This window comes from Achroia grisella, unplaced genomic scaffold (genome assembly GCF_030625045.1).
Source record: "Achroia grisella isolate CSIRO2021 unplaced genomic scaffold, CSIRO_AGI_Agris_v1 utg515, whole genome shotgun sequence".
NCBI classification, from domain to species: Eukaryota; Metazoa; Arthropoda; class Insecta; order Lepidoptera; family Pyralidae; genus Achroia; species Achroia grisella.
The window spans coordinates 3160696-3175143 of record NW_026712908.1 but is presented as its reverse complement, the minus strand read 5'-3'; the positions used below and the strand labels follow the sequence as shown (position 1 = coordinate 3175143).

Below are 14448 nucleotides of genomic sequence, written 5' to 3'. Positions count from 1 at the left end.
TAGTGTTTAAATTGGGCTTTCTCCTTTATATGCATTACACATTTTTTTATGTACAGTACGCGATATTTTTGTAAATTCTAATCGGCGTTGATCCTATGCTATATCTTTGATAGAAAGACGGACAACCTTAATCGTAATAAATATGATTTCCTAAGTTATATATATTTAAAAATCTGTTTTTCTACTTAATTACAATTATATATAAACAAATATGTATAGCTTCAGTTCTAGAAAATGGCCTAGTATGACATAAACAAAAGCACTAAATATCTTATTGTGCGGGGGATCCAACCCACTACTACCAGAGGCAGGTAATGCACCATTGCACTCCCAAGTTCGATGTGTTTAAAATTTACAATTTTTTAAAATACACTGATTGGAATATCACTGCTTACCCGGTATCACCTCCGCCGATGACCAGAACATTCTTATCTTTGGCATTGAGTTCAGGGTTGTCTTTCATGGGATGAGTTGACCCCATCTGCTTCTTCTGCCAGCTCTCCAGGAATTCCATGGCGTAGTGGATTCCATTCAGTTGCCGTCCCTTGAGGGGAAGGTCTCGGGGCCACGTTGCACCCATGCAGAGGACTAGGGCGTCATATCTGAAAAAGTTCCCGAATTATTTACTATTCCTTAACCAAAAAGATGTAATATTCCTATGTTTTTTATATTTAAATTGAATACATTGTTCTGGAGATAGGCGCAAATAATTGCAATTCAGTTTTTTATAAATTCATGTAGTTTTTTAACATGTTATATATAATATTATACTGGTTTAAATAAATTCTTTAATGAAAAAGAATATATCAGTAATTCTACTACTATGTCTTAGTTAACTTTTACTCGGTTTTAATTATAATTGCAAGAAATGTCTTATGCGTTAACCGCCTTTTGTACTTCATTACTTCTACTTATGTTCTTTATAATTTACTTATAGTGCAATAAAGAGTAAATAAGGAGTACTTATAATTTGATTATCAGATCATTAACAATTTATTCATATATAGTACTTATTTGTACATTTATAAATATTAATGTATGCATTATTTTTATAGAAATTTATATCTTTATATATAAGAATTATGTGTTACGTTGTTTGTCCGCGATGGAATCCTAAACTACTGAACCGATTGCAAATTATTAATGCACCACCAATAATCTTTCTCTCCACCACTCATGGTTGACTGGTAGATAACGCCGCAAGGTGTTAAGTCCGCAATATATACACTGTGTGTACATTAAATAATTTAAAATTTAATCGATTTTCTTTTTTGATAATATACTTTGAAAATGTTAATTTCGACTTAACAAAATGCTTTTAGCAATGAGACCATCTTATTGTAGTACATGTCTAACTTTAGATATTATTTGTGTTTTTTTTAATATTATAATACATATAAAGTATAGGCTATCTATTTATAAAAAAAATATAAGTGGTAGAAACGTGAGAACCGCAACGTACGTCAACTGTATTGTAACGCGCTTGAGCACGCATGACGACTAATAACCCGTGGATCATGAACTCTACGCTCAAAACACATTTCCTCTGCGTCGTAATTTCAACGTTGAACGTCAAGACCAAATATGTTGAACCGTGCAAGGCCATGAAACAACGCTGCAATTGGAACGACATTTGCATATGTCATCGGACTCTTGTGTTACATACACAAGAGTTTGTTACATTATCATGATTTGGGTTAGATTAGTGAACATCATCTGAATATGCATTGCGGACATACCGACTAATGAGCCAAAACTCTCCTGGACTCCTGAAAGTATGTATTCAAGTTGAAAAGGTCAGGTCTGGCATCAATATAACAAGTAAGATCATATTATAGACAGTTAAAGAAAGCAATCAAATCTGATAAAAGCAGCCGGATCGCAGATAGAAAAAAAGAAAAAAAAAACTAATTTGCATGAACGACGGGCAGTTCAATGTATGTTTTGATCAATAACAAAAACGCAGGTGACTTTTACGTCGTTAACAGAGCTGACGTACGATACGTTCACAGATCCGCGTGTTAACATATGAATAAAATAAAGTTAAGTCGTCAAAAAAAGAAATACTTGATTTTTATGTAACTAGAAAGGCAACAAAAATGACGACCCATGTAATAATAGCAATTAACGAACAAACGGACTGGGTCATCCACATCCCCCTAAGAGGTTAGGGGCCTTGGGGCGAGCCCCTTTCCTCTGTCATTAATTCCAGGGCAACAGCTCTCGGGGGACTGCATTTAAGTTCTATAAGCATGAAATTATATAGATTAGACTTATCTAAGTTGCAAGGAACAATATGTACAGTTTAACACCTAACTTAGGAACTAGTGATACATTTGGGGATTTCATTTACTCATATGGATATCACTCCTGACATTACGTCGTCTTATCACCTCTTTGATAACCCTAATAACACTTTGGACGACTAATCGTAGTTGCAGTCAGGTCGGCGAAGATCAGCCAATACTAGGCTTCCAACCCCATATCCGAGCTCTATTAATTGCCGGATGATGCCTCGTTCAGAGGTGAAACACGTGTAGAAATTTTGTGTGGACTCGATACCAGTCGAAATTTGATCACCAATAGAGAGTCGTCGAGCTTCCAGTAGCGGTGGTCAGGTTTCCGCACTGAATATTTGTGGTTTTAAGCATGCTAATGGAAGCGGAATTAAACAAATTAATGAAAGTGAAAAAAGCATTTCTATACATTAATTGTCTTACCTATTTATAAAATGGTATTTATCGTACATTTTATGTTCTTTTGTTATCTGTACGTACGCTGTGTCGTATCTGGTGGCGCCATAGAAAATCAGCCACAGAAATTCAGCGCTGTGGTATAACTTAGTTATACATAGTGAGAGTCTCATGCTGAATGAGACTCTCACTCAGCTCAGTTACCAGCAAGTTTTAGCTTTTAATTTGTATAGTATATATTATTGTGGACAAGAATACTGATGTAATAATAAATATCTTTATTATTACAAATGCATTCAGTAATGACGAATGAATCATGCTTATGTAATTTCACTGTCATATTTCAGATCATTCAAACCAAAACACAGAAGAAACAAGGCAGTAGAAATATGACGCACATAAGCAAAACGACTTTGTACAAAGTCTACCTAGGTAAGAACTCGGTAAATCATGTACTGATATTTAAAACCAACAATTGTTGGGAAAAGCAGAACTAAACGAAGTAATACTTTCGGAGGTCAGGCGTAAGGTGTTATGTATTACAAGTAATAATTACGTTGATGACTTTGGACTTTCTACAGTGTCTTTCCTATATTAGAATGGACGTAGTATACATACGTCAGTTTTAACTTCCTTTGTCATTAATCATCAAAACAAACTATGGACGTCATACAAAATGTGTAACATTAAATAAATAATAATTATGGTTTATAAACACTAAGTCAGAACAGATTGGTGGGTTATTGACGCAATGTATACGTACAGTTGACGTATAAGGTTGTCGAACTCTACTAGATATGTGTAAGAAAACATTAAACAGTGCGATATTGAACCCATTTCGCCTAATGACAGATAAATACCAATCCTAAAAATGGTTGTATAAGGTTCTATTTGTCAGTGGTGTTTCAGGCGTCTATAAGCTACTACCATTTACAGAAACCGCAAGAATCTTAATTTATTTCCAAAAATGCTGTTCATAAAATCAATGGGTCTTTTATGGGAATATACTCCAATTAACTTTAACTAAATTTAAAACATCTGTTTAATAATATTCATTAATTAAGCTAAGCCTACTCACTAAACGATTACTTAAATAACTAACGTGCATGGCAATAGTAGTTCGTGCATGGGATTTTCATTTAATCTTATATATAGATACCTATATAAGTATATACTGTAAATAAACTGGCTTGAAAAATAAGAAATTGAAATTGGGTTTCTTGGCAGTTCTTCTGAAACTGTATATTGAACTGTTTTTTTTTTTATTTAACCATCAGATACTCTCTATGCTTATTTACCACCATCGTAGTATAAAAAAACTTACTCATTAGCCAGATCGCTAGCGGATATGTCCTTGCCGACGTCGACGTTGCACTTGAAGGCGATGCCTTCAGCGGTCAAGAGTTTGACGCGGCGCGAGACTACCTCCTTGCTGAGCTTCATGGTGGGGATGCCGTACTGCAGTAGTCCACCTGGACGGTCATTGCGCTCGAATACCGTCACCGTGTACCCGGCCTATGTACCATATAAATGTAATAATAGGATAACTATAAACGATGATATTTGTAATTTAAACTCATAAATTATAATAAATACACTATAACATTAGAGTAATAAGTTAACAATGACATTTTTCGCTTGTGTTGCCAGTCGAATAAAAAAAGATTTGGAAATATTAAATGAGGCATGCTATATGATGCTATATGATGGTAGTAATCATCACCTACCTATATAATCTGTACTACGCACAACAAATGAATGAATGACTGCTTATCTGCACCTAGGGAAGGTTGGTGAAAGTTGGGGCCTGGAGACAAACTCCTTTGACCCGTCATTAACTCAGGGACTAACAATTGCTAGATTTAAGGCGACTTAGGGCGGGATACTTAAAAAAAAAAGAAAAATCTACCAGTAATAAAATAAAAATAACTGAATCTAACTTAAAAAGTATTTGGGAACAAAGACATAGATAAAGAATGATAGATTTTCACACTAACACCTATGGTGAATTTCATTCATACCCATTTTAGAGGATTACATTGTCTTCCTTACCATGTAACTTTTGTACGTTATAACAATGTAGTCCTTAACTAACCTTACCTATGTGAGTGACTTACCTTATTGAGTTGGTGCGCGCACGCCAGGCCAGCAGGGCCCGAGCCGACTACAGCCACTGTCTTTCCATTACGGTGTTCCGGAATCTGTGGCCACAATATACATTTTTTTCTTTTAATGGATCGATATGTAATTAATAATAATAATAGACTAGACTATTCACACAGAGCCACTAGTCCCAAGCTAAGCAGAGCTTGTGTAATGGACTAGATAATTAATACATATACATAAATACATTATTTTTGTAAAGCAAAAGCGAAAGTAATATGGGAAACTCAATAAAAATAAAACGTGGTAAGATCCCGTGATTCCTACTAATTATTATCAATTTTAGAGATCAGATTTGAAAGAAAAAAAAGAAGTTTTTCTTTCTTTTTGCTGCACTTTTTGTAACGATACTCCTCCGAAACGGCTTAACCGATCGAAAGCAAAAGGTCATAGAAGACGATGTGAGAGCCTCTATCATTTACCACTCAAAAAAAATTCCGATCGGCCAAGGTCGAGTTTTAAGAATAAACGCGCTCCGCTGAACATGTGACTTGGTGTGTAAACAACAAAGTCGTAACAAACCTAGTACATATACATAATGACCGCGTCAAATTTAAAAGAGTATAAAAGCGAAAGCACTCCGTACTGACGATAGATTTGACATATCTAAGAGTAATAGACCTGTAATAGACCTACATGAATAAGAATATTTTGTTTTGAATATGATGTACCTCGGGGGTGACCCATCCGTTGTCGAAGGCGTGGTCGATGATGGCGCACTCGATGTTCTTGATGGTGACGGCGGGCTCGGAGATGGCCAGCACGCACGCGCCCTCGCACGGGGCCGGGCACACGCGACCGGTGAACTCTGACGCATGTATCAAATACATTTATATTTAAGTAAAAATCTCCCTAATCTTATCTTACTACGACGGTATCTACGGTCTAATGGTTTAAAATATCGCTTTACTTTTGATGGTCGGGAGTCGATTCCTTGCACGGTATAAACATTTGTATTCATGAGATTGTATCGGGTTGGGTGTTTTCTAACTATTACACTAACCTTTTTAATTTCAATTCACACTATATAAAAAGTAACAATGCATTTGGAGGACTTAACATTATGCGGTATTTTCTACCAGTCAACCATTTCTACCAGATAACCAGTAACCATACTAGTGGGGGAGAAAGGGGATTGTTAGGGGATGTGGACTGACAATCTTATTGCTACCAAGGTACTAGCTACTATGTCAGGGTGACGCCCACGCCACTCCTGGAAACCATCGTGATAAATTCTTGGTGAATTTGTCACGATCGGCTAACTGACCTGACCTCACAATGAGAATAATCGTTTTAATAATCGGCGATGCAAATATAATCATAAACGAAATCTAGGCATAATGTTTTTGTCTTTAAAAAAGGGAGAATAATCTAACCGGGGAAGTTGTTGGTCTGCAGCAGCTGGCGGAGCGCCTGCCGCCAGTCGCCGCGGTACACGAGGTCGTTCCACTTGGGGATGATGTTCCCGAGCGGGCAGCCGTGGCCGCTCTGACAGAACGGCACCCCGCACTCCATGCAGCGCGCCGCCTGCGTGCGCAGCCCGCGCCGCACGTGCGCCGCGTTGTAGATCTCGTCCCAGTCGCGCAGCCGCCGCTCCGCCGGACGGTACAGGGACGTCTCGCGCGGGTACTTCATGAAACCCCTGCCGTATACATACTTTAATCAGCCCAGAAGTAGTGGCTGACGGGCGGATTATTCGGTCCATTGACCACTACTAATAGACGGGCGAAAAGTAACGCTAGATATGAATATTATTGAGTGAAATCTATAATACTCATTGTTAAAATATTGATATCCATTCTATCAAGAGTAAGGTGTTTAAGTACTTATGAATTAGTATTCAATAAACGTCAATTCTAGACTTTTACCCGCAGGCCATATGAGCCCGCATTATGTGGATAAAAGCGTAGTTAATTCGTACAATTTATATTAGAGATATGAGATCTCATACATTTAAATGCAAGCTGAAAAATTGGATATCGTTTAATAATTTTTCCAGTGTTCAAGAATATTTGATTAAAACGAATATTGTCATATAACTTACATACTTATGATGGCAAATATTGCTGATGAATAATATTTTGATGTATCCTATCTACTGTAGTCATTTTAATATCAAGTTCATTTTAACATCAAGTTTATATGATAGTCCCTATCTACCTAACGATTGAAAGCCTTAGTATTGATAGTTGTAGAAAAAAGGAGCTAACTACGTAGGCTAAATACTAAGGCGTCTATTGTTGGAATTGTGCTCGCAGGCCGATATGCTTTTAAAGCGTAATTAATTCCTAATTAAAATAACTTAATGGGCTGAGCGCCTTTGGATATAAGCCTAAGCGTGGGCTTCCTGACTAATTTTACTCTATGGGTTGAGTGAGTTGATTAGATTAGATTGATTAGAACTTTTTATGCTGCACTAGTGCCTCGCCAGCGCGTACAATTTTGTTATGAGGAAAGTAACTTTCGGATTGCTGCATCTTTTTGAGAAATTGTTTAATTGTTTTATAAGTATGTTATTTCATGGTGATTTATATAATATTAAGCATCTAGATATGGTTTATGTATTACTTTTACATAATGGACTGAACTGGATGGTAAAGAAAAGTATTAATATAAAATCATGACACAATTCATAATTGATCATATGATTTTTTAATATGAATTGAATTTAAATAAATTAACGACAACTGTATTGTCTATACCTCACCTAGTCTTATCCAGAATTTTCTCCAAATTCTTCTTGTCCAGCTCTACATCTCTGATGGTTTCTTCTATGTCTAGGACCCCGTTCTCAGCTTTCCCGTTGGCTTCCACTTTCGGTGTAGGAGCGGGCGATTTGATGGCCAATTGTTTCAATGCACGTTGGTACTCGTAAGGGAATACTTTGATGAACATTTTGGCTGGTTCAGGCCAAGTAGTTAAAAGCTCTTGAGCTATTACTGACCTATCAAAAGTTGTAAAACAATTGAAGCCAACTTACACATTTTTTTATTTATATTTGGAAAACCAAGACTATGTACAAGCACAATAATAAACATATGATTTGTTTAATGTATTAAGATAGAATGTAAGAACATAGTGGAGTGTTTTATAAAAATCAGTAATCATACCTATTAAAACAGAGAAACCACTTACAGGTTTTCACACATTGTAAGTAAACTAAGGGAGACTTTAAAGTCGTCTGTGTGGGTACCTCAGTTTATTTATTTCATTACCATTGTAATTTTCCGAAAAATGAAATAAGACCCAAGTCCTTTATTTGTATTACAGACAGCTATAAACATAAAGAATTAAGATACAACTATATTAAGATGCAGCACTGTAATATTACCTTGGCAGGTAAATTTATATTAATAAACCTAACAATTACTTATAAAAACTATATGTTAACATACCCGGTGTATTCGACGAATTCTTCCAACAATTTCTTTACATATTCGAGGTCCTCTTCTAGTTCAAGGGGCAGTAATTCTACCGTCTCTTGGTTGCACTTGCTTTTGAATGAACCATCAATATCGTATACATAGGCGATACCACCTGGTGGAAGAAAAGTGTAAGTTAGTCATCTATCAATAATAGACAAAGCTGATCATAAATGTTGACATTATTGTTTTATTCAGTTATTTATAGAGTCGTAATATTACTCTATAATTAATTTCATAAATAAATTGTTGAATTAAAATATATTATTTTGATTCAACAATTTGTTTATGAAATAAATACCACGCTTACTACGTCATTAAAACAACAATGAGTCAAAAGTTAAAACTACATATGTATAACTAAAGTGAAGTTAAACGAACTACATTATAAATACAAAAGTAAGTTTGTTCACGTTTTCAGGGCTTCACTACTCAATAAATAGTCTTGAAAGATGGTAATACTGTCCAGAGGCCGAGCACGAGCGTGACGCCGGCCGTCATGTACTCGCAGCCGTGGTGAGTACGTACCGGACATGCCGGCGGCGAAGTTCCGGCCGGTGAGGCCGAGCACGAGCGTGACGCCGGCCGTCATGTACTCGCAGCCGTGGTGAGTACGTACCGGACATGCCGGCGGCGAAGTGTTCCGGCCGGTGAGGCCGAGCACGAGCGTGACGCCGGCCGTCATGTACTCGCAGCCGTGGTGAGTACGTACCGGACATGCCGGCGGCGAAGTTCCGGCCGGTGAGGCCGAGCACGAGCGTGACGCCGGCCGTCATGTACTCGCAGCCGTGGTGAGTACGTACCGGACATGCCGGCGGCGAAGTTCCGGCCGGTGAGGCCGAGCACGAGCGTGACGCCGGCCGTCATGTACTCGCAGCCGTGGTGAGTACGTACCGGACATGCCGGCGGCGAAGTTCCGGCCGGTGAGGCCGAGCACGAGCGTGACGCCGGCCGTCATGTACTCGCAGCCGTGGTGAGTACGTACCGGACATGCCGGCGGCGAAGTTCCGGCCGGTGAGGCCGAGCACGAGCGTGACGCCGGCCGTCATGTACTCGCAGCCGTGGTGAGTACGTACCGGACATGCCGGCGGCGAAGTTCCGGCCGGTGAGGCCGAGCACGAGCGTGACGCCGGCCGTCATGTACTCGCAGCCGTGGTGAGTACGTACCGGACATGCCGGCGGCGAAGTTCCGGCCGGTGAGGCCGAGCACGAGCGTGACGCCGGCCGTCATGTACTCGCAGCCGTGGTCTCCCGCGCCCTCCGCCACGGCCACGCACCCGGAGTTGCGTACACAGAACCGCTCCGATGCTATGCCTCTGTATATTAAACCCAACTCGTTAGGGATAAATTTAGATATACGCTCATTTACAAATAAAAAAATATGATATGCAATAGCGAATACCAATAGTACCAATATAACATTCTATGAAGGTTACCGAAGTAGCCTTAGAAAAAGTCGTTTGCGTGTATTAATTACAGGGCATCTTAGTCCTCCGGAATTTAAATATATGAGTAATATAATGAGTTAAACATGATATAGTATTTGGATGATGACAACAAATGACAAGATTTGGATTAAAGTAAATATAAAATAAAGATTCCTATTACAATTATTTTGCCGGTATAAAACAATATATATTTAGAGTAAATTAATGTGATTGATTATATGTAATTTAATACATACCGGAAATAAGCTCGTCCGGATGTGGCACCGTAGAGACATACGTTACCAACGATGACATTCAAGTGGGATTCGAACGGCGAATTCTTTGGCGGGTAGATAACAATCGTTCCGCCGGATAAGCCTTTGCCTAAACAATAAAACATTAACATTTAGGATCTGTTTGGACATCGTCGGCTCGCGCAACTGGCTCCGTGTGTAATGGTCCCCATCATTTTCACGGCTTGAGGCGGTTGCGTATAGCATGAAACCGATAGCCACTTCATATCTCGCCATCGAGAAAAATTCGGGTTTATTATATTTTTATTCTTTATACTGCATATTTAAATTATACAAATTTACAGTCCGCAAGCATTTTACTTCAAGTCCTTAGCTTAGGACCCCTACAGTTTCTAGTCCTTCGAGCCGGGTCCTATCAATTAAACAGCGGTCTGTATATACTATCTATTAATTTTATCCTGTTTATTGTAATTATAATATATAATCGATAATTTATAGACATTCAAAGACGAAAGTATTCTTATTATTATGCATGCAGAAAATTTTTATACAAAAAGCCTATATTTATTAATTTTGTGTTAATGCGTTTTAAATTACACACACATTATTTCTGAGTAACCTATGTATAAACATGGGTAATTAATATTAATTATAAGATACCGATAATCAATTTAAAAATTGTAATAAGCTTCGAGATTAAAATAAGACTATAGAAACGAAAATGATGAGAGCGAGTACGTAACGACGTAGTCGTTAGTGAACTCTTGAGCGAGAGTGCGAGAAAGTATTATATACTAGCTGTTTCACCCGCGTTACATTTTAATAAAAAATATTGCCTATATGTTATTCTGATGCGTAAGCTATATTACTGTAAAGTTTCATTAAAATCCGTCGAGTAATTTTTGGGTGAAAGAGTAACAAACATCTTATACTTACAAACTTCCGCGTTTATAATACTATTAAGATAATATGGCTGTTTAGATTTTGTACACGCAGGTTTGTTTACGAAGGATTGTGATGTGATGTGGTGGGATACTGACCGACGTAGTCGTTGGCGTCTCCCTCGAGCGTGAGTGCTAGTCCGCGCGCGAGGAACGCTCCGAAGCTCTGTCCGGCCGAGCCCGTGAGTCGCACGCGCACGTGCGACGACTCCGGCAACCCTGCGTCGCCGTACTTCCTGTCATTTATACACAATCAATCTGAATGTCATATTTCCACTTGCCTAACCTTACACATAATGTAACACTTCTTCTGCGAAGTTACTAGTGTAACGTCATTGACGGCCCAGGTGATTTAGCGCTTTAGCATACCTATTACTTGCAAAGGTTGAGGATTGGATTCCTCGTCCGGTATAAACGTTTATATGCATGAATATGATTGTTTTTATCGGTCCAGTGTATATTATATAAGTATTTACAAAACAATGTATCTATATATTTGTATCAATTATTCAGTAGCCATAACACAAGTTCTGCTTAGATTGTAACTAGATAGATTATTATTATATTAGCTTGTTTTGAAAGTAGATTCACAAATTTTATCACGCAATTTTATCGATTTTTAAAAATATCGGTACATACATAGCGATGTGGTATGAGAGTGTAGTAGTGAACGCTCGATCTTCATTCGTGATGCGCATACTGATGTCTACCTCGTTCTGCGTTCCATCCAGGATACCAGAACACTGTTCTATCAGTTGATTATCTAACCGCTTCTCCAGCTGAAAGTCCTGACAACCAGAAAACAGTATATTAATCATAGAGAAAAATATAATAATTATTGTTAAATTTTAAACACCAGTTAAATTTGAAGTATTATGTATGGAATTAGCAAATTCCCAGAAGTCTACATATTTATTTAACAAAGAGAATTACATCGAGAATTTCTTACTTTTCTTGCTTGCAAAATATACACCCATGGTATTTCAGGCATCCATAGACTACGGTAGCCATTAACTATCAGATGGTTACCATCGTATTGTTATCATCGTACTATATAAAAAATGTGTATTAGTTTATTTAATTGGTATTATTTTTCTACACTTACTTGTGATTTCGATCCTCCGACAATGTTCACGCCAGGACGCATGTGCAACGCATTCTTCAATATAAGGCTGAGGTTCAACATTCTTGCTTTAGGATTGTCGTTGTTCTCCCGCACTTTGAGAAGATCAGTTCGACCGATCAGATCTTGGAAACGGCGCACGCCTACTTCTGCCATATGTTGACGTATCTGAAGTAATTCAATCATTATATCAATATGTGATATAATGTGATGTAAGTATGAGGACGTAAGGACGTAGTATGTAATTTCGCTCACATTATAATAAAAAAAAAAATAAACACACTATCATGTATTTCACACACATACACACACACACACACGCATATATACTCTTTTGTTTATTATCAAAGTCTGTAGTCAAACTGAGAATAAATTAATATTTGTTATATGCTATACTCTTACCGAATATTAAATTAATCAACCACTGGGCGAACACTAGTACTAATTAAATCAGAGGCATTCAATATAGATGATAAAACGAAAGCTTTCTGAGGATGTTATGTGTAGAACTCAGTCTGAACTATTTCTTCAACTATTAGGCGATTAAATTGCAGGATAAGAGGGCTGTCAGGTCCTCTGGAATGGAAACGCATAAGTATTATTAAGGGTGTGATATGATAACGTATTTGCCGTAGTGATTCATTCAAACGCTTATGATTGGGGGCGCCGCCTTTCCGCGCTAAATCGCGCGAATTGTTGTTCGGAAAAGAACGTGTCGTGTTAAGACAGCTATTGTTACCTCTTCAGCCAGCATGAAGAAGTAATTGACGACATGTTCTGGTTTGCCGGCGAACTTCTTGCGCAGCACGGGGTCCTGGGTGGCGATGCCCACCGGACAAGTGTTCAGGTGACATTTGCGCATCATTGTACAACCTGAGCCAAACATACGATATATGTATTAAACGATCTGTGTATCAAATTAAGAAATTTGAAACTTATTTTTTAGGCTATTAATTAAATAGAATCAAATATGACATTTTAATATTTCACAAAGAAACATTAAAAATAAAGGGGGTAAAATAAAATAGGAGATGAAAGCTTATAGGGAAATTCGACATTTTTAAGTTAGAACAATGTAACTTTTTCTTACTTATACTACTGTTAGCAATCATAGTTATCAAATAATATTTTAGCATTAGTTGTAATTTAACAGTGAGAATATACTACATATACTATATTATAAAAACTACATTACTAATTATTTTTAAACTAAACAAAACCAACAATTTAGCTCTACGATATGAGTAATTACGAAGGTTTTAATTAACAAACAAGACAAAATAGATAATAATAATAATACTTGTAAATATATCGAAAAAATATATTTATGTCGAAGTGTCGATATATTGGATTCCAATTTACATTTTAGATGTTACATTACTTTTAAATTTACATAGGAGTATTACCGAGTGCAATAAGCGGTGCTGTACTGAAGCCGAACTCATCGGCTCCGAGGAGCGCGGCCACCATCACGTCGAAACCGGTCCTGATCTGACCGTCCGCTTGTACTACCACCCTAAACACATTAATGTGATCATTATCGCTATAATTTACTAGTAGTAATAATAATAATAACCTTGGACCATTCACACAACGCCATGCAGTCCCAAGTTAAGCAGAGATGCAAGCATGGCAATAGTTGTTCATGCACGGGATTTTCATTTAATGTTAGACATAAACACCTACATAAGTTATAAGTACATAGTGAATAAACTGGCTTTAAAAAAAATCAGTTGAGCATCTTTCCAGTTTTTCTCAATTGAATCAGTATATTGAACTGGATTGTAAGAAAAACATATTTATATAAAAACTTAACGTTCATAAGCGGCTAAAATGAATAAATGATATTTTATTTGATCATATTAAATACATTTTATTCATAGGAAACATCCAGACCAATACAATTATGCACATGAATACAAAGTCTGCATTGCGTGAACCCGCGACCATCGGAAATATTCCGTAAGGAATTTACAATTATAAGTAGATAAACAGTTATATACTAGGCAACTGTGTTTTAAAATGCGAAGTGATAGATTATTTAATTTATATTAAGTAAGTACCTGGAGCGAAGGTCGTTAAGCACCAGAACCTGGTGTGTCTCAGCGACTCCAAGCTCCCATGGCAGACCAGCGCACTTGATGCCGGTCCAAGAGCTCGCGCCGGTACCTCCGTCATGTCCTGAGATCACAATATGTTCGGCCTTACCCTGCAAGTAGATTATACAACCTGTAGATTATACAAAGCATCATCGCTCATACCAAGAAGTTTTTACTAGATACTATGGACCTCTTTCGTGTTCATGCGGTTGGAGGGAAGGTTATAGTTAGTAATTAAGTCTGGTGATCCCATGGTTTACAACAGACCATGTCAGATCGTTTTTCACTCGGTACCTGGAAACCATCGTGATTAATTGCTGTTGAAT

General features: G+C 37.6%; 1 protein-coding gene across 1 annotated transcript in view; it reads right to left on the bottom strand.

Annotated features, from left to right (window-relative positions):
- The window catches only part of LOC131846961 (uncharacterized), a 58225-nt gene that overhangs the window by 2904 nt on the left and 40873 nt on the right, over positions 1-14448 (bottom strand). The window contains exons 24-38 of the mRNA XM_059196377.1: positions 14087-14232; positions 13430-13539; positions 12763-12896; positions 12006-12191; positions 11540-11688; positions 11000-11136; positions 9963-10089; positions 9446-9594; positions 8252-8393; positions 7564-7800; positions 6233-6498; positions 5528-5664; positions 4811-4894; positions 4018-4208; positions 396-602 (exon numbers count right to left, since the gene is read on the bottom strand). Coding sequence (XP_059052360.1) covers positions 396-602; positions 4018-4208; positions 4811-4894; positions 5528-5664; positions 6233-6498; positions 7564-7800; positions 8252-8393; positions 9446-9594; positions 9963-10089; positions 11000-11136; positions 11540-11688; positions 12006-12191; positions 12763-12896; positions 13430-13539; positions 14087-14232 — 2402 coding nt within the window. The remainder of the gene's footprint in view (positions 1-395; positions 603-4017; positions 4209-4810; positions 4895-5527; positions 5665-6232; positions 6499-7563; positions 7801-8251; positions 8394-9445; positions 9595-9962; positions 10090-10999; positions 11137-11539; positions 11689-12005; positions 12192-12762; positions 12897-13429; positions 13540-14086; positions 14233-14448) is intronic.